General features: G+C 39.5%; 1 protein-coding gene across 14 annotated transcripts in view; it reads left to right on the forward strand.

The window, feature by feature from the left end:
- The window catches only part of R3HDM1 (R3H domain containing 1), a 79668-nt gene that overhangs the window by 16266 nt on the left and 37678 nt on the right, over nt 1-25724 (forward strand). For 9 of the 14 annotated variants that reach the window (XM_032113672.1, XM_032113675.1, XM_032113682.1 and 6 more), the window contains exons 2-5: nt 12590-12798; nt 13656-13866; nt 20739-20780; nt 21226-21315. In XM_032113672.1, the coding sequence (XP_031969563.1) occupies nt 13696-13866; nt 20739-20780; nt 21226-21315 (303 nt within the window). In that variant the 5' untranslated portion in view covers nt 12590-12798; nt 13656-13695. Of the gene's footprint in view, nt 1-2608; nt 2719-12589; nt 12799-13655; nt 13867-20738; nt 20781-21225; nt 21316-25724 lie in introns of those variants that run through there. The other 5 variants (XM_032113680.1, XM_032113683.1, XM_032113687.1 and 2 more) reach the window with 3 other exon arrangements.

A 25724-nucleotide genomic window follows, 5' to 3' on the forward strand; every position in this document is an offset into this window, starting at 1 on the left:
ACATTTTTTCTTGGGTCTAGAATCCTTTCTCCTTTGGCAAGCGCCTGATTGCTTTCTAGACTGTTTCTCATTTATCTCTTGAATACCTGTCTTGTATGTTTGATCTGTGGTGTGGCTTTGAAATTTAAATTTAATTGAAACTTTTTATTTGCTTATCTGTTTCTAAGCTTATGATGCCTATTCTTAGATGGTATTTCAGCAAATGTAATTGTGTGTGTTTGGTAATAGAGATACAATTTACATGTTTTTAGTTAACTTAGTCAGCTAAGTCAGGGTTGCAGTTGTAAACTAGCCCTGAGTGCTCCAACTCCTGTTTCCAGGATATAAGTTTTTACTGCTCTTAAGCATATTGATGATGTATCATGACTAATTTAAGGAGGAAATTACAGCATTATTTTTATGATATTTCATTCAAATGATTACCCTGTTTCACATATGTTAACATGTTATGCCTATGTTCATTTGCACATGGCATGATCTTTGTATAAAGGCAGTCATAGAGCTGAATGCACAACATCATATGGGCATTTATGAAGTACATTTCTCATACAGGAACATTTCAGGTAATGAATGCGATTCCAATTTTTAATCCATCGCATAGAGCAGACCAATACATGTGTGTAGGGGATAAAAAGGTTTTGCTTATTAGAAAGTAAACCCAGACCCATATTTCCTCTCTTGTAGGATGAGTCTCCAGGATAGGACTTAGAGAAGGCCCAACTCTTTATAATGTGTGGGTGTGAGCGTTCTAGAAAAATTAGCAAAAATGTTCCAAGGAGCAGTGCAGAGTATAACAATAGTTCATTGCTTGGTTCTTTCTCCATTGGGTACTACTTTGTTTCCTGTTTGGGGCTAACTTCATCTTGTTGCTGATCTTATTGATTATAAAAACAGTCTTAGGTGCTCTGCCATGGTGTATGTGAATACCAAATCTGATTATAACAGTGTAGCTAGACATGCACACAGACACATTTTTTCTAGTGTGGTGTGAGGAGACTGCTTAGAAGATTATTCTGACATTAATGTAATCTGTATAATGTGTTCAGAAACTGAAAACTATTCTCTTTGGCAGCATTCAGAGTATGGACCCTGCAATGAATGGCTTGTGCACATAGGTGATCACCTCTTTGGAAGTCATTATACAATTAGGAAAATAAAAGTAATTTTCTTGTCTAGCATCCTGCTGAGGAAGCCTTTTCCGTGAGAAATAATGCTCCCATTGCAGACCAGCTGGAACCTCTGCAAAAATAGCAAGGGCCCCCCGTAATTATGCCTTTTGTGTGTATTTTCCTTGAGTTTGGGATGGTGGGGGTGTGTGCTGAGGTGGGAACTGGTGTGTAGAGGAGGGGCATAGCCAGCAGTTACACTGAACTCAGTGCACAAGAGAAAAACAGGAATTCCAAGAGCTGCTGTCTTCAGCTAAATCAAAAAGATTGACTTTTTTCCCCCCCATATGATCTTGCTGGTCAAGGATGACAGCCAAGATGTGTGGAGTGTGTGACACTGCCATGTGTGGGCAGAAAGAGTGAAGTATGGAGTACAGAGGTGGCAGAAGAAGAGAATAGCAAGTATAGAAAGATTGGGATCTGTTACAAACTGCAGCAGTCTTGATATCAAAAGAAGTTTTTATATACTTATATATGATACATATTTATATTTTATATTTATAAAAATCTATTTTAATACTGAGACTGCTGCAGTCTGTGACAGGTCTAAATCTTCCCATGGTTGTTACAGATTTTTTATTTCCTATGTTTGTTACATTGTAGAAATTAGTGTGTCTATATACATGTTTTTTAATCTTGTCACTTAAATATATGGGATACTGATCTCCTGTTTGTCAGGAATTGCAGCCTCCCAAGATTGTAATTCCCCTCTCTGGAGCCTGCAGATTAAAAATACTGCCCCATTCTCCTTGCAGCCTAACTTGGTGTGCAGGATCCCTCTGAGAGGTCTCAGGAGAGTCCAGAAAGGGGATTATGATTATCAGTGTGCAGCAGTGCTGCTGAGCACGGGGGTGATGCTGCAGCTGGGTGGGGATAGAGGTTTCTCACAAGCAACAGAACTGCAGACTCCTCGTCTGGGCACTGCTTTTGGAAGTACGATAATTATCATATAACTGGCTTTGTTTTACCCCTCTGTTTAGAAGACGTTTTTCTTCCATATTTGGTTTCTGATAGTGGTTATGTGCCAGTCCAGAAAATTATCATAGCATTCATACTGCCAGTGACAAGTGTGTTTATCTGCTGGCACTGTGGACTAACTTACTGATGACTTTTTGTGTTGTGTTCACAATGCCAAAGTGAAGAAATAAAACTGTCTCGAGAGGAAATTAATATCTTTACAGTACGAAGGGTTTTGTCCTGCTTCTTTGTCACATCAAAACTCTCGCAGTGTAGTGTAAAAACTTTCATTTTAGAGTAGTCTGACTATTAATGGAGAAAGTGATTAAAATCTGTCCAGCCATCTTCTAGCACCCGGAGAGCTTCGGGAGGTTGTGAATTGCCGAGGAGGAGCTCCCTGGGTGGCGGTGCTGGGTGACAGTGCCAGTGCCAGCGCGGCTCCCAGCTGTGGCTTCCCATTGTCTCCGAGCTTCGGGCAGCGCCGCCGCAGCCGCCGGCGGCCGCTCCACGGGCGCACGCTGAGCCCTGGCCGGGGCGGGATGGAGAGCACGGCCCCGGGGGCTGAATAATGGAACAGAATGCCGATAGCATGCAGGTATGTGAATCCTGGAATAGGGCATCGAAACGCTGTCGGAGAGGAGAAGAATGAAAGGCCTCGAGACAAATTGTAGTTTTCGTTTGGTTTCCCTTTTTCCACAAAAGCCGTCCTAGGCCTAATCAATTAGCAGAGATCATTAGCATCCCTAAATCTCTTCCTTCTTTAAACATTGACTTGAAAAATATTTTTTTCTTATATCTCCTCATTTGATAATAGCATTCTTGTTAATTTTTGTTTACTGGGTATTTTATTTGTGCTGTGATTGGAAAACCGTTATAAATATCTCTGCTAAAACAATTTCCCAAGGTAGCAGAAATGGGGGAGATGCCTAAATTTTTTTATAGTGCATTTTTTAAAGTGTTACTGTTATCTCCATTCCAACGAGGAACTACAAGTAAGCTTAATTTTTTTATATAAAGATAAGTTTTGAACTGAAAAATAGGTTTCAAACCAAAACAGCAACAGTATTTATAGCAGGCTATGTGAAAATGTTTCTTTTCTTCCCGTGCAGGATGTTGATGACTGTCTTGTGTTGTGGACCAAATGTATTTTTGTTGAGATAACAAGTAATTTTGGATGGCTGTTAAATTGATTGCATTTGATTCCATGAAGATCAGTCATTTAATTTTTATCAAGTTTCTGCATTATCAGAACTGCTGACATCAGACCTGCTGTGGCTTTGTTAGAATCTAAGCAAAAATACACTGCTAGAGGATTAAAGCTTGTAAGGAAGACAGTTTTGATATTCTGATGTTTTTACATGATGTTTGTCATCACCAGATTTTGAAGCAGCCAAAAGATGTTTGTGTGTATGGTGGTGATTGGTGTGGTGTTTGTGAAGCTATGGCAACAGGACATAGGTGAGAGTATTGATAGTGCTCCAGGGAAAGTTTTGTCATGTTTCTCTTGCTTTGGTGATTTTTGTCTTTATTTTATGCAGGGAAAGACCATAATGGTACAGTAACTTACCAAGTTAGTGAATTTTGTTATAAGATGGAAAGAAAGGGTTAAAGAGTTGAAGCTTTTGCTTCTTAACTTTTTTGAAAACTAAATCCTTTGCATAATCTTGAGTATTTTAGGGCCCTAAGCAGAATCTTTAACCTGGCCTGGTAACTGCAGGAGTCTGTTCCTACCACCCTCTGTGGAAATTTGTGTCAGTTTTAGAGACACTTTTTCATGTTACTGATGGAAATATGATGGACAAATGTTAACTAAGATATTCTAAGAATGAAACCTGATTTATGTACAGAAAATTGTTAGCTGCTGTGTGCAGTTCTGGATGGCTGTTTTCTAAATGAAATGGAGATTTGTATCTTTTAAGAAAGCTGCTATTTGGAGGATCTCTACTGGAAATAGTCACAGGCAATGCTTCAGTTCATTTGCCTAAAATAACTGGGGGGAAAAAAATCAATCTGACTATTTTGAGGTTTTAGTTCGCTACTCTATCATCTGGGGACTTGTAGATGGCATGACTTTATTTGATCTCACGTTTTCTATGAAGTGTTTTGAGTAGCAAGGTAATTTTTTTACAATGAACTTAAAATATTTATGTTCTCTTACTTCTGTCCTGTTTCTAATATACCAAAATTAATCAATGCCGAGCTTAAAAGATTATTGAAGATACCTTTGGTTAGTTTGCAGTTGGGTAATACAAAACAAGTTTCTGATTTTTTTTATTTAAAGTTCTTTTAAGGCAACTGTAAACAGCTCAGGCTGTAGTTATACTTTATTGTGCTATAAAACCTCTGACCTTTAGCAAGCATCGACAGCCTTATAAAGAGAGAACCAATTATTTTTTCCCAAACTATTGATTTCCAATTGACACAAAAAAAGCATATTGTTACTCTTCTTATTCCATTTTAAGACCTTAACACTAGAAATGAGGCTTCAGAGAATGATGTAATAACAGATGATTCTTCTTCAGTTTTTAAGGATTGTTTTGAATAAGGCAACTATTGTTTTTTGATAGTTGAAAACAGGTAGATACTTTGGGTCTGGGCCCGTGATCTGGCTGACTGTGTGACTTAAAGGTATTAAATAGGTTACATACAGATAAATATTAAACAGATTATATGGTGATGCAGACTTTTGTGCTATGTGGTATTACAGTGTGCATCTCCTGGAACTGTTGGAAGCTTTCTAAAGGTATAGTTAAAAGTGAGCAAAAAATTTGTGGGGAAAAAATATGCAAGATGTCAAAAGGAGCTGATAAAGAATGATGGGTGACCATGCAATATGAGCAACGTGAGGATAGGAAGGGCAGATTCAGGGATTGCTTGTAGGATAAAATGGCTGGAAGTTGTGGGTGGGTGCTGGTGTGGGCACATGGACACAATTTTCTGAATGTCAGCCCTAGACACAGCTCAAGAGCCAGGAGGAGTTTTTCTGCTGTCAGTTGGGTTTTCCTGAATGATGAAAGCTAAGCCACCAAAATCTTCGTCAGCATAGTTGTTTCTACAGAGCTTTTGCTGGTACAGCAATGTCATGTGAGAAGGGCATTCATTTTTCCCCTCCCAAGCCAACAGAACTATGCTAGCAAAAGCTAAAGATATGTCATGCTGTATTTCATAAGCATTTCTAAATAGTTCTTTTCTCATGCCTTTGGACAGGCGTGTTCTTTTGGGGGAGGAGAGGCTTAGCCATTCAACAGATGGATTTTCCACTAACCTAATGCTTTGCTCTCTCTGAGGTATGGCATTTTGGAAAGGTTAATGCTCTAATAGTTTTCAAGCTGAAATGGCTTTTGTCTGCCAATGTATGTTGCCCTGTGCAGATGCTTGCCAGGAGACAATTATATAAAAATAGAGTTTAGTGAACTGTTTTGAAGTCTGTCTGGGAATTTTTTTTTTTTTCCTTCTCTCTCTAAAGCTGTGAAAAAAAGAGTGAGAATAGATCCTAATGGAGCTACAACTTTAAATAGTATATGAACCATTTAAGACTATTTTGGTTCCCTTAATGAGGGTGGCCTAGCCACAGAGCTGTTTTATAATAACACTGTGTGAATGTTAGCCAGGTTGGTTTTCATCCACTACAGATTGTTCAATGCTAGAACTGTCATTTCATCAGAAACCCAGCAACTTGGACTTTCATTGTGCTTCATGTTGGGTAGCTCCTCTAGTCAAAACAAGGATTGTAGTGGGATTTTTTTTTTCCTTAGGTAGTATCCTAGTATGCCCAACCTTTTCCTTTTCTAAATGGTTAAAAGAACAGTGCCTGTAGTCTGCCAAATTTAATAGCAAGCTGGAAGCACCTTACAAGACCCCTTTGTCATGTTGCACTGTAGCAGGAGCTACATCCAGAGAACTGTTTCATTTTCCGGGAGGAAACCAAAGGTGTTTACTTCCTTTGATGTACTTGGCTCTGATGGTTTGTATCCTAAAAGTCCAAAGTGAAGTGCAAGAAGGAAACTGACAGGAGAATGCTTTGTGCAGAATGGAACAGCTGACCCTCCTGGGGACTAGAGTACTCTGAAGAAGCATTGTGTAGTGGCAGAGTTTTTTCAGGGTACATTTCAAGTTTTATTTTTTGAGTTTATGGATAACAAATGACAACAAACTCCTGATCTCCACAAGTATTTGAATACTGTAGTTTCCTATCAATATGTAGAATAAAAGACTGCTCTAGACTTGCTTGTTGTTAATATCTTATTCTCATTTATACAACTACATTCCTGAAGGAATTATCTTGTTATTCTTTGTCACTGTCAGCTCAGTGTTTCTATTGCATTCAAGAGTGAACTCACAGGAGAAGGTGAGGCAGGATTAAAGAGCCTTAGAGTATTGCTCAGAATTTAAAATATAAAAGGAGGGGGAAGGATAGTTGCTAATAATACACCTTGGCTTCTCACATGCCTATTCCTGTGAAAGGTGTCCTCTTTAGAAGCCTGTCAACTGTCTTATGAGCAGTGGAAGTGTCCTATCTTAGGCCCTGAGTGTGAAAAAGAAGGGCACTATATTGCTCTTTAAAAGTGCTTGAGAGGTTATAGCATGCAAAATGTCCCAGTAAAGAAGAGGAGGTGTATAAGAAGACTGGGAGCAAGTTTCAGTTTTTGTTTCTGATGTTCAGCATTATTGTTGTCCAAATAATACCCTGTGTGCTGAGGTGTGTGTAGGTCTGGAATGGATGTCTGGCAGGTATATTCTGGTGCTTTAAGGCTGTCTTTGCCTTTCCTTCCTCTCTGCAGGCTGTTAGCTGTGCAGCAGCCAGCGAGGGGAGGCAGGGTGGTGGTGCCTTGGTCCCAGGGGTGCCACCAGTGACGGTCCCTGGCAGCTCAGGGCCCAGCTGGAGGGAGGGAGTGTGAACCTGTGCTCTGCTGCTGGAGCAGCACCTCTGACAGAGGGGCAGGACAGTAAATAGGAGAGCAGATCACTTTTGTAAAATTGCAGCAAGATGAACCAGAGCAAACCTGGGAGAGCCTTTTATTTGGTTCACAGTTGTGGGATTTTCCTCCCAAATTGGAGGAAACTTTATTGAGAAAGACATTTGTCTGCAAATGTCTTCTGGTGCATTTGGTGCTATTTCTGTTCAGTTAATGTTTTAATGATGTCTACACTTGGTAGCAGGACATAACTTGCACAGACAGTGAGATGCATTCAGTCCCTAATTAATTTTGGAAGAGGTAGAATAACTGCATGTTATGCTTCTGTATTGTGATTTATCATACTCTTTCCTTGATAATCTGATTACTAAGTAGCTTGGTAAATTGAATCAAATAAGAAGTATCTTCTAGTGCTAATGGAGTAAATAGCATTTAGTTGTTAACTGATTAATATAGAACTTTAAAATCTGTGTAAATAGTATCATCAAGAAAAGCATAAATCTTTTATTTAAGTGTATTTAAATCACTGCAGCATGGATTCACTTGTGTAGAATTAACCAGTAAACAAGACTAGGGAATCATATTGATTTGTGCTTCAAAAGTGGACCAATTTCTCATTTGTTTGTTTCTAATAGTTGTTACAATTAAGACCAGACCTGCACAATATCATAGTTCAGTAGGCAGGCCAGGACTCTTTGCTCCCTAGTTGGTTACTTTATGGGTCTCAAACTTTAGACATAAGATAACATGCAGAAAGCAGGTGTGTGTTGGCTTTTCTGGAAAAAGGGAACAGCTGCCTCTGCATAATTTCAGTTTATATTTCTGATAATTGTACAAAGCTGCTTTGAATTTTCTGTTAAATTAATGGGAATCTTAATATCAGCTGCTATATTTTTACAAATGCTGTGTGGTACATTTTAACAGCCTGGGCCACTGAGGCTCTAGTTATGAGGGAGAGCAAAATTTTGGTTGCAGCCCCTGGCTTATGGCTCGTGGATCATCCATGAGCACAGCCTGGATCATCCGTGAGCACAGCCTGGTCTGTTTGTGGGCAGGAGAATTGTTGCTCCCTCTGGAATCCTCCCTTGCTCTCCAAGTCAGGATTTTCAAGGTTGTGTGGGGTTGCTTTTGTTTGTTTTTTCTCCTTTCCTGTCCTTTATCACCTCAGGCATTTTCCTTCAGTCCTTTTCCCACCTCTGTCTCAACAAAAGTTTCCCAGGAAGGACTAATTTGTTCCAAATATACATGTTGGTCAGGTTGTCCACCTTTTGTCTCAGGATTCATCTACAGGCTCTGTTACTAGATAATATCATGAATCTGCACCTTCTCATAGCTTTAGTTGAGTTGGGCTGGTGCTGTTTAAGTGTCTTCATTGGAACTACTGGGGCAGAGCTGTAAGTGACCCCTGCAGAAAGAGCTGTACAGCTGCTGCTGTTCCTCCTGGGGCTCTGTTCCTGCTGCCCAGTGCTCACATAAATGTCCTGTGCACCCCCATAGCTCCTCAGCCCAGCAGAACCTGCCCCAGCCAAAGAGCTTCATGGTTCTGGGTCACTTCTCAAGGAACCACACCATGGAAAAGTGGTAACAAACACCAGAGCTGGTGGAGAGGTGGAGGTGGGACCACACCTGGAGACCTTGGGGCAGAGGCTGTAGGGAGCAGAAGGAAGAAGCAAGAGCTCCACTTTATGGCAGCAGTGAGTTCTCCCTTGATTTGGGTGTCTGAGACATCAGTCTGATTTGCCAAAATTAATTGTTACCAAGAGCTGTGTGTAGGTAGTGGTCCTCAGGGATTAAGCAGTAGATGGATGCAGTAATTTTTTTAGTTATACCCATAGTTTTTATTAAGATCATTTTGATTGATACCTTTCTGCTTTAAGGCATAAACATTTTCCTCTTTCATCCTAACAAAGAAACATTTATAACTTTAGGTGTTTTCAGTTGGTGGGGAGAGTTGGTGTTTGTTATAGTCACAGGAACTCTGAGGTTATGATGTTCATATATATATTTGTTTATACAATTGAGGTGAAAAACAGCTGGAAAAAGCTCTTGTTGTGGCAAGTCTCTTGTATGGGTCTTTAAATATCCAGTTTTTCTAGGAAAAGTCCTGACTTTTCTCAAAAAAAAGTAAAGCAATTTCACATCCAAGAAAGATTTGTACCACTGTTACGCCAGGGGCAAGGCAAAACTTTTCCCACAGACTTTGTAGGATTCATCCATTGGTTCTTCTACTTGAGCTGTGGAGGGAGTTGCTGCACAAAGCTGCTGTGGAAGTTGTGAGAAGAGGCCAGTGTTTGTTGGTTGCAGGAATTCTGTTGACATATCAGTCAACAGAAGCTTGTTTAAGAAATAAATTTTCATTTTACCTTTCCGCTGACAGTGTGTCCACTTTGTGTGTTGAACATAGATTTTTTCACCCCCACCCTTCTAATCCAATTTCCTGCCCTGAATTTGATTGATACAAGTTATTTTGACAGCCATTCCTGGAGTCTTCTGACAACAATGATATCATTAATTAAGAAAAAAACCCCACATTCTGTCTTTTACCTTCTTTTTAAAAGAAAAAAATTGATTTCCTCTGTCATGGGCAGAGTAAAGCCTCCTATCTCCATCTACACTGCCAGCAAGAAGGAGCTGGAACTCTTGATGCCTATTAGAGAAATTGGATTAAGTTGAGTAGATCCTATTCCCAGAAATATCTCTACTCATTACAAGTCAATTTAGTGGATTTACATATGGTGATTTTCAAGTCAGAACCCAAAATGAGGCACCCAGTGGTTTTTCCTGTATCAAGATTCAGGAGGCTGCCGTCATAAAACTCAGGAATGACTTTGTTTAATAAGTTGGGGGTTTTTATGACTTATCCTTTAGGCTGTGCAAAAAAAGCAGTAAGAGCACAGCATTGACTAGTTTTATGATCTGCTGACTGAAAAGCTCATGCCTGTGTGGTACTGGACATCCATCTCACAGCTGATAATAACACTTTTCCCTCTGAAAAGGGAGAATAGTTGCATAGACAAAGTGGTGACTACTTGTCAGAATGAGGATTACTGGACTTGAGGATGATTATTGGGGTATAATGTTGCTAATATGATGGAGAAGAACATACATGTCAATACTGAGTGTTTAGATAGGGACAGCAGTCCTGAGGGTGAAGAACATAGGTATGACATTTTGTCTTCCACTCTTACATGCAAATCCTTTTACTTCCTGTCTACTAAAGTAGGTGTTTGTTTTTTTCACCTATAAAAGATACCAAAGTTGGTAAGTTTTCTTATGAGATGTTTTGTGAGCTGTTTGAACTTTTAATTACAAACCCAGCTAATGCTCTGCCCCTAATATTCAGTCCTTTCAACTGTGGATAATTTTAGGGCAGAACCTCATTGTGTCCCTCCTTTTAAAATCTGCAAACACTATGTTGGTCTGTATTGCAATCTAGTCTATAGGCAGTGTTGGGATTTGGTGTCAATTAATCAGTTTGCATACCAGACCCTATTTTCTCTCCAAAGAACAGAGCAGCTCCTAATGACTGCCTTCCTGCTTTTTTTTTTTTTTTTTCTCCTTTTTCCTGTCCTACATGGGACACAAGAAATTAACATCCAGCTATATGGCGAGGTGAAAGAGGTGGGATTCATAAGGATGGGCTGTGATTTGCTCCCCCACATAAAATTCTTTATATCTTTTTTAATCCAATCTGTGCAAGTTTAGAAACTAGAACCAGATTATCTCAGCTATGAAAATTTGCTGAATTAGAGGAAACTTCAGGGACAGAATGTTATCCAAGTACTTGAACTCACAGCTGTGGATCACAAACACAAGGTTGCATTACCAATCTCAATGATATGGCTGCTGTTATTAAAAAATAATCAGGTAAGCAAAGATTCAATTTTCTATTCTGTGTGTTTTGCTGCTAATGTGAAGCACAGAGTTTGGCATTTACTTATGGATGCACATATGGTGATTCCAGTTGACTCAAAATAGCTCCATTCTATGAACCCAAAATTGAGATATTTTTCATGTGAATTGGAACTCCACAGCTTCTCCTCAGTTCTGTCTCTCTGACTGTAGGATACATAGCACCAAATCTGCAGGCTTTAAATCTATCTGCAGGGGAAAATCTGTTCAGAACAAGTTATAAACTAATTTTTTTTTCTTAGTTTGTCAGAGGAAATATAAGAACTTTTCTTAGTGCATCAGTTTCCTGGATTGACCTAGGCAAGCAAGTATGTTTGCAGAAGGAGTTTTAGTAACTGAGTATGCCAATACTTGTTTTTTAAAATGGTGTTGCAAAGGGACAGGAGCTGTTGATGTATTTGATAGAATTAAAGAAAAACTTGGAGATGTTGATTACAATTACTATGTTTGTGCCTTGTGTAGGGAGTAGCAATTAAATTACACTTACTTTGCAGTATTATATTTCCAACTGGACATAAATGTTTTGGGTTTTGTTTTTTGCTGGTTTCAGCCTGTAATATTTTTTAACATTTATCTAAATACTGTACAAATCACATATCAGTCAACAAAGTGAAACAGCATCTCTGTTCAGGTTTTGTTTACAATAAAGGTTCTGAACTTCTTAATAAATCTTATATCACCATCTGGATTATCTGGAAAAACCACCTCAACAACCAAACAATGCTGGATATCCTTTGCTGCATTTTTGCATATTTTTATTTCCAATTTGTTCTTTCATCTGTAATCCTTTCCCCTCCATTAGATTCAGTAAATAGGGTCTCTTACAGGCCTGAATCACAGCCCATCTTTTATCTTTTTTTTCCATACTTTGCAGCAAATTTTAGTACTCCATATGTCTGTAGTATCTCATCTCTTACAAACTGTTTTTCTTCAGCTCTGGAGAAGTGGTTGTAACCAGGCTTTAATCTCTCCTGCAAGGGAGCGCGGGAGGAGCTGGGCACTGCAAGGTGTTCTCAGGGCTACACTGGCTTTGCTCTTAGAGCTCTGGCTTTGGCTTCAAATGCTTCCTTGGGGGTGCTGCTGCTACTTATTTCTCAAATCTGAACAAGAGGAAAGATGGAAAATTATCAGTTTTGCAAAAATGTGTAAATCCTCATTCCAGGGCAGTTATTTTGTTGAATAAAGTAAAGCTGTCTTCTGTAATTCCAGTTGCCCAAAATATGGCTTATGGCTTGTGCTCGTAGATGATTAACTCCAACAAAGAGAAAAACGCTGTTCTGCTGACAGGGATTTGTGAGCCTTCATGGCCTGTTACTCCTCCACACCTGCTGGGCTGCATGTTTCAGACTCCTTGGAAAGATACCTGCTTGTTTATAGAAACAGAGTTTCTCCAGGAATGCCAACAAAATGTTTATTATGACTACTTGTTAACTTTGTAATGCAGAAATGTCTTGGAAGTCCAATGAAACTGTTACTGATGGTTGATAATGCAAGCAGGATGGATATGACAAATGCTGGTTTCTTCTTTCTTTTTGGTTTTTTTTTCTTAAAATGACTATTTAAGCTTTTAGATGTCATGTTCCATCTCCCCTCCCACAGCAAATAAAAGTATAATGCATTTCCTTTGTTGATTTTCAGGCATTCAAAAGGGATGTTCTTGCTGATTCAAGACAAAATAGTTCTGTCCAGGACTCTACACTGGGGATAAGGACATGGGACTCCTCCTGCCAGATTCCAGATGGTTCATCACAACTGACATCTTGGCTGACAACTGTGAAAAGGATCTTCGGATTATTCTATTTTATTTTTGTGGGAGACCACAATCCCCAAACTCTAGGACATATCAGGTACTAAATCAAATACTAAGCTTTTCCATAACATTATTGGATTGTTATTTGTTTCTTATGAAGGACTTTAGGCATTCAGATCTTTATTTCTTTTAGGAAATGGAAAATCCTTGGTTTTACATCTTGCACTGTAGCTGAGTAACAACAAAGAGTTGTGTTTCTTATTTCCTATGGAAAATTTGGAGTTTAATCATTAGTTATCTTTATATAGTATTTTAAGTTGTTATTATCATAAATTGTAATTGCTGATCATAGTTATTATCCTAATTACCAAATTGTTTCTTTTTTGTTGCTTTTGAGAGAATGCTTAATTTTATTAAGACTAGTTTTGCTACAGTTTGTAAGTAAGATAATTCTTGCATTCAGAACTTGTCCAGTTATTACCTGTCAACAAGGAAACTTTAAAAGTTCATGAAATTTATGAATGTTTGCACACTTGATGCATTATGATTCATCTATTTACTTTCAACCCTTTTAAAATAAATCTATATGTAATTTTCTTTTCCTTTGAGAAAATCATCCCTTGTTTCTGTTGGAGCCTAGTTTGATTTGGAGTATCTGAATGTCCAGCTGTTCATTTTTAAAATGTGGAAGGGAAAAATCTGTGCATGTTATCCAACAGTGTAGCTCTTAATTCTTGTTTGTCTAGATGTCTGCTGTTACAGGCCACTGATAAAAGTGGTTAAAAAGAAATCACTCCCTCTAATACAAGACAGGAAAAAGTGTCATAGCAGAGGGTGGGGGGGGATCCTTTTTGTAGCAAAATCATGTTTATTTTGGGTAGCTGTTTAGGTATGTGTGGGGTTTTTAACTAATTTTAAATTACTCAATAATCCACTTTTTTTTTTGTCCTAAAGGTTCCATATTTCTTGTAGAATTTTAAAATAACCTTTTCTAATGAGGATGTCTGATATTCTTACTGTAAAAGATGAAACTGATGCAATGAAGGGTTCAGAAGCTGAATTTAAAGATACAGACCCAGTTGAAAACCTTAAAAAATCAGGAAGTCGGGAACAGATTCAAGTGGAAAAGGATGAAAATTGTCCTGATAACAAAAACAATATGCCGGTAAGAAGCTTTTCACTTTGTTTTTCACTAGTATATCATGTTAAATAAGTCTGTGTCTTGTTGTTCTCCATTCTCTTGATCCTCTTATATGTTTCTTTGGTGCAGTGAGGAAAACTTGGCTGGTGTTAGGGAAGCAAGCATGATGATTATTGCTTCCTCTCTCCTCCTTTGCCCCACTTCTCTGTTTATACTCATGTAAATATGACTCAGTCATTTTTAATTCTTTGAAGTAGATGAGTGGTTTTGCTGGGAACCAGACAATTTGCCCGTGTTTGTGTTTCCCCGAATGCATGTGTGAAGTCTTTCATTGTAGCAGAACAAGGAACAAACTCAGACTGGCTTTTGCTGTTGCTGAATCCTGACAGAGTTTGAAGCTGGGCTGTGTGTGCTGAGTGTTGCTGCTTTGAACAAGGTGCTGCAGCTCAGCCTGGCTCTTGAGCTGTAGCACTTTACAGGTGGCTCAGGTCCAGATTTTCCAGCAGAGCTGTTCAGCAGAAGGCTGAAGTAATCAGGTGTAGGTAATCCAAATCCCCAGGAGTCAGAGGAATCCTGAGCTGAGGACAGCAGGTCTGGGGGCTGCCCCAGCCACCTGCAGAAACCCCACAGGAGTGGCAGAACGAGTTGGTGAGCATCATCCTGCCTTGGTGGGCAGCAGGGACTCCCTACACCTTTCTCTCTCTGATCTTCACTGCTTCACAGCTTTGGTACATGACTTTTAGGTAGGAAAGCTGAGGCATGTAAATAAATGGGTGGCCTTTGCAGGTGGGAGAAGTACCTATAAGTTGTGGCATCACATTTCAAGTGAGAAGGAGGCAAAGCAAATAGTGTGAAAATACCTTGTGTCAATGGAGAATGCACTGATAAGGAAAGCTTAGGAATTTGTGGCAGCAGATTTAGTACCTCTGAGGTTGAGGTGTGGGACAAGAGAGCTCGCTCCTGGCTCAGGCTTCCCACCTGGTCACTGAGGACTGTAAGCAGCTCACATGAGGTGAGGAGTTCAGGAAAACAACTGAAGACTTCTGACACAACCTACAAAACAGGCCAGATTTGTAAAATGAAACACAGAAGTTTGTGTTTGGCAAAAGCTATAGTTGTCTATAGGTATTTTGTGTCTGTGGGTTAATACTAAACAATTTTTTATAGAAATCCTGATTGGGATCTGAGGGATTCTCTTGTGCGTTGCAAAAACAGGACAGTAGCTTATTAGATTCTTGTTATTGAGATTTGAGTAGAAGGTTCTTTGGGGAGTAGTTTTGTTCAAGACTAACAATTCAATATTCCACTGAGTGAAGTAAGCTTTATCTGCTATGTTAAATTGCCTCCAGATAAATCTTGTAGACCACTGCAATAACAATAGTTTTACACTTTAATATCTGCTGGCTTTATTAAGGCTGGCATCAGTGTAAAAAGATAATTTTATGGAAAAAATAAATCCTTGAAATGAAATACTTCTCCTGTAGCACGAGAAATAACTGCTACTGGAAAGCTGGGAGATATTATAGCTGAGCTGGTATTTTCTTTAATTAATGGAATATTCTAGTAGCGAGCTTAAAACTTAATCTAAGGTTTCGTTATTTTCATACAGTTCAGTAATTTGGAAAAATCTCATTCACATTTTCTCATTTAACGAATTTTAGTGTAGGAAACTTCCGTGGGACTCAAGTGGCAAATAAGAAATAAGCCTTCCTGCAAACAACTGCTGCTGTCTTGTCAGAGTGCAGAGGAATGAACCTGCCAGTGCTGCCAGAGGCTGGGGGTTTGGCAGGGGGTTGATTGCTTGGTTAGGTGCTTGTGCAGGAGCAAGAGCTGCTCTCTGAAATAATTATCTCACATCCACAAAATGAACTGGACACTGCGTGGTGAAGGCTGTTGGATGGAAACAGCTTTGCTGTCAGTGCATTTAGTGTGGTGTCCAGGAGTCTCCATCAGAATCAGAGCATTGCTGTTACATGAGCAGTTTAATTAAAAACTGAGGCTGAGGATGCAGATTTCTGGAGTGGCAGGAAGACAGTGAGTTACCAGGTGAACCTGGCTACTGTGAGCAAGCACCTTGCAACAACTGAAATCAGTAGAAGTTAATGTCACTTGTACTGTGGAGGCTGCCACTGCAAATATATGTCTTATATTTGAGAATTTCTCATTTAAAGCATGTTTTATGCTAAAATACAAAACGAAAGTTTGGGGTTGTCCATACTAGAAAACCCTTGTGGAACAATAGCAGTCAGCAAGTTTTTAACTAACGGATGGTTAAACAGTTTGATGAAATTTCAGTGGACACAGTACTTGTCATTAAGTGCAGGTTAAATGTTATTGTGGTGGTGGGAAAAAGAGGAAAGAAATTGCTGAGAAATGTTAGAAAAGATTATGAGAAACTTACTGGAATTTGTTGTGTACTTCTGCTTACTAATTGAGTGCATCAGAGGATGGGTTGGGCGTGGGGGTTGCATGGGAGTTGTGTTTGGCTTTCCTTCCTACGAGCAGAATAGGTTTGGTACCTACTGACAAACTATAGTCACATTCCTGAGTACAGTTATCACTTCATTTTTGACTTCTTTACAGCCAAGAAAGAAACAGGCTATGAATTTTCCTCTGTCTAAACTTGATATGGGTTGAATTCTGGAACTGCACAGTTCCAGAAACTGATGATTATATTTTGAAATGTAACTGTGGTGGTAAATTCCAGATTATTTTGAGGTTGTGCATTAGTAACTGATTTGCTGCTGTATCTGCTGTTGGAGGTACAATGTGAAAGAGGAAAATACCTGATCAGAGTATATGGCCAGCATTCCCAATTTCTTTAAGCAGTGCAAAAGTAGTGTAATTGATACAGAGATCATTTCTAAATTGGCATATTTGCAGTGAGGTTCAAGTGCCATTTAAATGGCACTGCAGACAAGAGGCACTGTTACGAGAAGTACTTTACAGAAGTCATGTGCGTGTCAGCACTATGGTGGGTTTTGTGATGAAAAAGGTTTTGGCTCACCAGTCACTGTTGTCTCCTACCTGTTCATCTTATCCAGGCCAGGTGACAACAAATGAATTCAGAATTAGCTTGAATACAGGCTCTGTGTTGCCTCTGTCTCTGGGTGGTGAGACAGGCAGTGTCATCCACTGTAACGACAAAGCAGCAGGAAATATTTGCAACAAATTAAAGATCCTGGATTTATCCTGCAAGATAGTAACTTATGCTTATTATTAGGAAGATTTCTCTTTTAAAACCTAGAAAAGCCTCGTGGCATGAGTGCAGAGTTGTATGCATCTACTGTATGATAAGGGCAAGGCAAACATTGTGTTAAGTGTGTATCATTCTGATTTTGTTTTATGCTAATTAAGCAGATACCCTTGTCCTTTGGGGGAATTAGATATTTTTTTACTTAGCAACTTGACATCTCTCTTTCTACAAGTATCTTCCTTCCATACTAGCACAAACCTTGGGCTTCTCTCCCTTGTTTCTCAGGTAAAGTTCTCTGAAGCCTTTTTTTGCTTCCTCCCCAGCTGTTTTGGTCTTGTCAGGATTTACCTGTCTTTGTCTCCAAAATATGTGATGTAATACTTTTGAATAGATAAATAATGAGGCAGATTCTCTGACTGTTGAGCTGCCTCCATGTCCAAGGGTGAAACTATTTTTCCATCAGTCATCCTCTACTGTGTCATGGAAAATTGCTGTCACTGCTCACTATTGCAGGACAGCAAGTAATCATGGGCCACACTGTTCTTCCCCTCAGCATTCCAAAGCTATCCATGGTCCTTGGGACTGTAACACTTGACTGGATTTAAAATTGAGACCTAATTTTGCAGAAAGGTAAAAAACTGAATGTCCTTAGAACACTCTTTGTTCAGGTTTGTCATGTTGTGCCTATCCTCAGAAATGCCCAAATGGTACTTCAGAAATAGAGCCCCTTCTCACAAAACCTTTCACACGTCTGAGTTTGCCATCTTGTGCCTGACCTGTTTTTATCCAGCTTGTTTAGACAGCACAGTGATGACAGAGGAAGGCATGTAACAGCTCCAGATCTTTACTTTGCATTTAGTATACGTGATCTGGTGAGGTACTTAGGAAAAAATAAAGTAGGCAAATACTCCTACTGCAAACCTGGATATTTATGTTTTTGATAAATGCTATCGTACTTTCCTTTTTATTTTGCAGTTGGAAATGTAGCATAGCAGTTGGTCTTAAAAGTTGTGTTTGTGGGGTTTTATCAAAGGCAAGAACCTAATCATTATTTTCAATATGCAATTCTTTGGAATACTTGCTTTTAAACACTGTCTTGAAATCATGCCCATAATGACTATAAATAGGGCTTTCATTAACACAGTGTTTTCTCAAGGCAGTAAAAGTCTTTGAGAACTGCAAATATAAAGAAATTGCCTAATTTGCACTCACCAAGGATTGCATATTCTAAACTAGCTAGAAATTCTTTTTCACAAATGGGGAACATAAAGATGCTCTGTAGGAGCAAAACTTAGTATATGCAGAGAAATTAGGACAGAAATGAAATTGATGGGCCTGAAAAGAGAGAAAATCTGCATTAACAGCTCCAATGTGCATTGGCTACCTACTTCCTGGAATTCCAGTAGAAGTGGTGTCATTCTCTGTCAGTGTGGTTTTGTCCAAGAAAGCAATCATTGGATTGTACCCACCCATCTTCAAGCTCTGAGAGTGCAGTTGCTGGTGGTACCAGAGGACTTTGGGGTTTGGATTTCCAGGCCGTCCTCAGCTGAGCTGTGCCTGCAGTCCGGCCGTACCAGCTTTGTTCCAGAGCTTCTCACCTGACCCCTGTGTGGTGCTTACTGCTCACAGTTACAGCTGGGGTTTGCGGGCTCGGATTTCGTGTTTTGACATCTTTAAAGTCATACAGGAAAGCCAGGAATCCACACCTATCCCAGGAGTGTTGTACAGGGCAGTTGTTTCTAGATGAAAAGTTTGAATATGATGGGTGGGGTGATACTTGTAAGTATCTGTAAGGGAAAGCCTCCCGTCTACAGTGGCCCCCCCAGTTCTCCCCAATATTGTTGGTGTTGGTTTAGTCCCAGCAACAATTTCTTCTCTTTTTTTTCCAAATCACTCTTAAAAATAACTGAAATGTGTGTGACTTACCTAATTAGAGAGCACTAGCTCGATATCCTGTATAACTGGGTTGAATTCCCCCTTGTGCCCTATGAAATGCTGGATCTGGGGTGTTTGTTTCCATATATTCTTTTGGCTTATATACTGGCTTCAAAGCTTCCAAAATTTTGCAAAAGATAGGCAATTGCTCAAGTATAGATTATTTTGCCTCTTGACAGTGAACTGAGGACCGCTGACAGTCCTGATTTGACTTGAAATGTGCACTGTTTGTTTTGAACACACCAGCTAATTGAAGCTGGAGTAATTGATAGGAGCTTGGGAAATCATCCAGTTTTTGACATCTAGTAGCTTGGTGTAACAGAAGCTTTTTCAGGGATATGCAGTGCCAGCTTTCAGCATGCAAGGAATGCTTTCAGAGGAGATGATGGAAAGGAAAAAACATCTTGCAGGCAACAGAAAAACTCAAAGTCTCTGTATGGTTCCAGGTATGGAAGCATTTGATCTGTCTTCTCTGCTCAAAATCTCAGCAAGTTTCCTTTAAAAAGCTGCTGATGAGTTCAGTTAGTTTTCAGTGCAGCTATTTTAAATGCTGTTACATAGTGAAATGAGCTTAAATGAGCTCCCCTTCTGCTGCTCCTCAGCTAAGCTGGTGCAACATCCAAAATAGACATGTGGGACTTGAGGAAAATGAGAGAAAAAGCAGTTCTGCCTTTACGTGGCAGAGCTCTTTGCTGTAGGTGAGGTGTTCTTTTTAGCAATGTTGTATGTCCTGCTAAGAAGTTCAGGCACTTGATAGACATCTCCTGTGAGCTAAGGCAAGGAGAGCTGCATTCATGGAGTTTTCCAATGGAGTTTCTATTTATTTTCCTTTTAAAAGGAGGAAATATTGTCCATTAAACAACATTTGAAATTACATTAATGATGTTAATTTCTCCTTACAAATATTGGGCTTGTGCTCACTAAAACCAGTTCTGTTAAAAGCTTGTCTATTCATCAGTTTTAGTTCTTCAGGGAAACCAGTACTTAAATTATGTGATGCCACTCTAAATGTTTCTATTCTTGTGCTACTGGCACTGGGGGTTTAGTTAGTTTTAACTATGCAGTTAACAAAATCATTAAATGCTTTTGTTGATTCAAATGTACCTTTCAGCTATGCATACTGTAGTAAAAGCCTGGTAATTTTTATTTTTTTAAGGAACAAATTAACAGAAGAAGGGCTTTGGGGAGAAAAAGGCAAATTATTGCATAATAAGTTACTAAATGAAAGAAAAAAAAAAAGATCAGTAGCCCATTTTGAAATATACTTTTAGAGGTCCCAAAATGAAAGGAAAAAACCCCATATGTTTTAAGCTGCTTATGATAGGTCATAATTGGTTATCTCTTCCCTTGGTAGAGGCAATGCTTTTCTTTTTTTAATATCATTCTTCCAGGTAGGTTTCAGGAATAGGAAGAAAATTTATAAAAACCATGTCATGTTGCCAAGGAAATTAGGAAACAAGAATTGAAAGTGTAGGGAGCTGGCTGTGAGAGTAAACTGCTTGGATCCCACTGAACAAGGATAATGTTTGGTTCCTGTTAAAGTGCTCTAATGTCTATTGTTGATAAATGAAGAAGGGAAATCAAGGACAAGCCTGACGAAAGTGGGAGAGCGCCTAGTCCGTCAGCCAAAAGCACCTGCTGTTCCTTTCACAGATCTGCCCGTGCCAGTGCTAACTGTCAAAGCTTTCTCTTGTACAGACTTTTGCATTAACAAACTTGTGCCACTGAGTTTAATGTAACCCTTCTCTGTTGTGCCTGACGCCAGCGGCCAGCGCAGTCCTTTGGACAGACAGCCAAAAGGTCCAAGGTACGGTAGCCCGGTGTGCTGGCATGCGAAGGGAGCCCTTCATGCTTGGTGCAGCTTCGTTACTTTGTGGAAAGTGCCTTTAGTTTTATTTTTTGGCATTGTAGCTTTGTTTTATTCTGTTGGATTTTTGTCTTGCCTAGTTGTCTGCTTTTGTGATTTGCCTTTATATTTTTGATGGCTTTTTATTGTTATGGAGAGAAACTATTTCCCAACATTTTATTTACTTTTCATTAGATGTGCTCTATTGTGCTGGTAGTGCCTTCAAAATCTGCAATTGCTTGGGTATTTTCATCCTAAAGGGAATTATTTATTCTGTTGAAAACTTTAAAAATGCAGTTTTCAGCCATTTTGTTTTTCATATAATGAATGAAAAAATAAAGGCTTATGGTATATTTATATAATCTTTTATAAGCCATAGTTTTTAATTTTACATACTTTCCTTTAGTCAAACACAAAGTTAAAGTTAGTTCGGAGCCTTGCTGTATGTGAAGAATATCCACCACCTCCCACAGCTGAAATATCACAGGACCTCCAGGTAAAAATCACCTTACTGAAGTTTCTGGAACAATTTCAAGTAACTTGTTGTTCAAAAGAAAATCTATTGGGTATTCTTTAAATATGTGGACACCATGTGGTTTTAATTTTTTTTTAAAGTACAGATATAATAGAGGTGATAATATCAGAGGCAGAATTTGCTGCTTTGTTTTTCTGAGCTCTACTAGTTGATATCTGTGGACAGAAAGAGGGGCTTTGTCAGTTTCTTAAACTTTTTAGTCCTACAGTGCACTTGAAGGACTCTTAAACTGCTTAAGTGCTGTCTGCAATCAGTAAGACAGAAACATTGTGATTAGTATGGAGCATAATTTATTGGCTTGATATATTTTGGAAATGGAAACAGTTGTGATTTCTGGTGTTGTAACTGAATTCCTGCATATTAGTCCAAATTGCTGGTAGGTCTGTAATATCTGCCTGAGGTATGTCTGAATTAATCTATTAAAATGATACAACACACTTAAAGAAGTTCCTACATGCTGAACAAAATATGTAAAATTACTTTAGAGAATTTAAACAAAATCCAAGTTTCCTGATTTTACCTCCATACCAGTCTGTATTTTCAGAGCAAAACCCTACTGCTGGCTTTAGTTCTGTGTATGAGAGAGGGCCATCAAAATGCTGGTTTTTTTCATGCCTATCAGAACAGAAATAGGCTTTTGCTGTTATTGAAAAGCTTCTAAACTGTGCTTTCATGAAAACTCTCACTTTGGTTAAGAAGGAAGCAGTAGAAAGCAGGCTGTGAGGGGATTTTGCTGGAGGGGTGGTAATTCAGTTCTGGGGAAGGATGGACATTGAGAGCTCATGTAGGTTTTTGTCAAGCTAATTAAAATTTTTTGAGATTGAAACATAGAGTACCTAGGTTTGGTATTTTTTTTATTCCTTTGGAAAAATAAGAAAATAGTATTTTTGTAGGCTTTCACTAATACACCAGAAGTTGAAGTGTTTACTAGAGGAATTCAGAAACTGGCCCTGCTACTTTAATGAAAATCTAAGTCATATTCTGGAATAGGTTGCAGAGTAAAAAGATTAAAAGCCAATAGAAGAGCTATTGATGTTTACAATGATTTACAGTCCTTTTGTAATGTTTCCCATAAGATAACAAAATAGACTGAGAGATCTGGTCAAGCTGAGCTGTGCAGTCTGAAACAGTGGGGTTTAATTTTCTCAGTCACTGTGGCGAATTACAGGAAGACAGAAGCCTGATCTGGTGGCCTGTTCATCCATATGGTGTATTTCCAACATAAGAGGCATTAGGATTTTCCAACCTCCAGCACTACACAAGAACATGTGTTGAATGGTTTAAAGTCAGACATTTATGAGAAATGTTCTCCTCAGGTGGCATTTGTGGCCAAGTCCTCTGGGAATCTGTCCTTAGCTGTGTGCTGCCAGGTGGCTCTTGAAAGGAATCCCTACAGCAGTAGAAGGGATGTCAAGGCTGGTTCTGCAGAATGAACTGAATTGTGTGGTAATGTAAGTTTGTACAAAAGGAATACCATAAAGCAGATTGCCTTAAGAACAAAATTAGAGCTAGCTGTGAGTTTTCTTTAGAAGCAGTAATGTAGAAGAAATGGCTTATGAATCCCAATAGCTGTGCAGAGAAATGACTGCAAGAACAAATTTAGTTCTTCTCTGGAGGGTGGAGAAATGTGTTGGAGAGTTAGAAGTGGGAATCTCTTACAAGTTCTGGTGCTGGAGTGCACATCCTGTGGGGCACAGGTCCCCCATGACCCTCTGTAACAACTCACACAGGCAGTTTCTTCACCCATTTGGCCTTCTTTCCCAAACAATCTTAGGGAAAGCATGGAAGAGTTCTTCATCAGTGCCAGCCAGCTGCTGGCTGCCTGCAACCCCACACTCTGAAGCATTAATTGTGCTTGGCATGTGTGGGAGCTCCAGTGGCTCAGAGAAGGAAGAGCATGCCTTGCACAGGTGTCTCTGGCAGCAGGGGAATCGCCTCTGATGCTTCCCCTCCCCTTCCCCTCACTGCTCTGTTGTACCCGTGATTGCAACTAAAATGTGGCTTCCAGTTTTGTGTTAATACTTAATATGGATTTTAAGACACAGTAAGAATTAAATTCAGGATAATGTTGCTGCTGATATTTGAAGAATCCCAATTTTTGATTATTAAGAAGTGTTAGTCTTGATAGGATGAAAAATATATGTACTCAACTAGGGACTGGTGTGAGTTTGGGGATAACTCCATGGTCTTGTCTGTGACTGTTCATCAGTCCCCCCTTCACACCAGCAGGGTGAAATTCCTGACACAGGCTGGTGTAGGAGGCACTTAGCCAAGGCACTCCTGGCACCACTGGCTGTTTCTCCTCAGAAGGCTTTGATGGAAGAGGGTGACAGACCAAAGAAATTGTCTCAAGCAGATCAATTTATTTTCTGATCTGTGTTTCTATTTTCAATTGCAACATGAAACAGGATACTGGTTCTTCCTGAGAAACCTAGATAAGAGCCTTGCATATTTTTAATCCTTGTTAAAAAGCACTGGCAGCCCTTTACTAAAAGGTGCTGTGAAATACAAGCTTACAAATTTATTGTGAGAGGAAGAACATAACTGTGGTATGTTTGATCTTTTATCTTTGTAACACTAATTCTATATTCTCTTGCCATCAGTTGTGTAAACATCAGGTTGTTCTGACTCTTATGCTCCAATACAAAGTACAAGCACTAGTAAAGGGTGATCCAGTTCAGCCTTTTTTAAGGAAGAGTTGTTTTCATACGAATGACAGTTGTTATTATGGGTAACAAGTAAATAAACCTTCAAAACGTTGATCTTTGTAAGCAAAGTAAAATAACCTGATGGAGAGGAAGTGGGGGGAGAAGGCAAAGGGCTGTAATGTTAGTATCTATTGACTTATGTTGGTTTTCCTGGTAAAAAGCCCAGTCTCAGGCTGTAGGGCTTTCAGAAATATTCTTACCTTTTTCCCAAATGTGTTTAGGTGGTGGGATTTATCAGGTTTTGATGGTTTGGGGTGTTTGTTTGGCTTTTCTTTGTTTAATCAAAATTTGATGATAATTTCCTCTTCTACAGTGAGGGCTTGGGATGGGTGATCTGAGTTAGGGCAAGGAGTCTGTTCAGTCCAAATGCTAGCAGAGACCTGCTGCAAACAGGGTGGGATTAAGAGAGTTTTATAGGGGAAGAGAAGTTAAAAGATTTTTCAGCAGCTTTCCAGTCAAGTAGGTCATATTTAATTAGATGCTACAGTTTTTATAGCATGAAATCACAAGAAAGTGCCCTTTGGTACCCAGTTCTGGTGTATCACACTTTTAAGTAGAGCTGGTGGTAGTAGCAGAACTGGCTGTTCAGATGGTGATTCCTTTTTTTAGCTCTCATTGGGGAAGGAAGTATGAAAATGATTACTTGCTGAGATCCTTTGACTAAACTATTGCTGTATGCATTACTTGGAATGAGTTTAGAAGTTGGCAGTCACTTTCCTGGTGAATAAACATCAGATGATGAAATTTTCCTTAATTTACTGATAGTTTTGTTTTCGTTGTTGGTGTTGTAACACGGAGGGTAACACATTGGTGAATCCAAGTCAGGAATAATTTCTTAATAAGAAAAAACATTTCTTTCTTGAATAAAGGTTACACAGCTACTTGGTGAATGGTAAGTGTAGTGCATTTTATAGTGGCAAATAAATTGGTCATTTGAATTGGACCCAGGTTTATGAGGTAAGGAATGCAAAGACTGGTTCTGGTCTCCTTAAGGTTTGTAGCCAAGTGAATTCTCAAGACTAGGAAAGAATCAGATGAGACAGTTCCTTGCTGGTGACTGGGGATGGTATTTATCAGATGTGGTTATAGCCACTGTCCAAAGCTGAGAAGTCTTCATTCACACTGAGATGCTGTTTAGTGGGTGTTCATGAATTAGGAAGTTTAATTGGAACATTTAGTGTGGGGAAAAGTCATAGTGAAAGGGAGAGCTGGTAAAACTCTTGGGGTTTTTTCCCTCATTTGAAAAGGCTGTTGCCCCAAAGCTGCAGATGGGAACCACTGTTGGAGCACAGCCTGGGTGGTGCAGCGCTCCTGTTGTGCCAGCACAGGCAAGAGTGGCTGCGGGCTGGGCACGTGAACAGGCTCCAGCCTGGTGGATCCTGGCTAAATTTAACTCTGGCTGCATTCCATGGGTGAGATCAAGGCTGTGCAATGACACAAGAGCAGAGCTTAGAGGAGGGGCCTGGATGTGGGTGAGAATGGGCTTGAGAGAAGAGTGAGGACTTGTGTGGGAAAGGATTAAGGTGCAGGGCAGAAGAGGGATAGGCAAGAGTGCTTGAGGGGCAGTTCTCTGGATTGGGAAGGATTAGATGTTCTTGGGAATGTGGAGGTGACAGCATGGACTCAGCTGGCATCTGGGGGAGCAGAATTGACATTTGAGGC

Source organism: Corvus moneduloides, chromosome 7 (assembly GCF_009650955.1).
Source record: "Corvus moneduloides isolate bCorMon1 chromosome 7, bCorMon1.pri, whole genome shotgun sequence".
Classification (NCBI taxonomy): domain Eukaryota; kingdom Metazoa; phylum Chordata; class Aves; order Passeriformes; family Corvidae; genus Corvus; species Corvus moneduloides.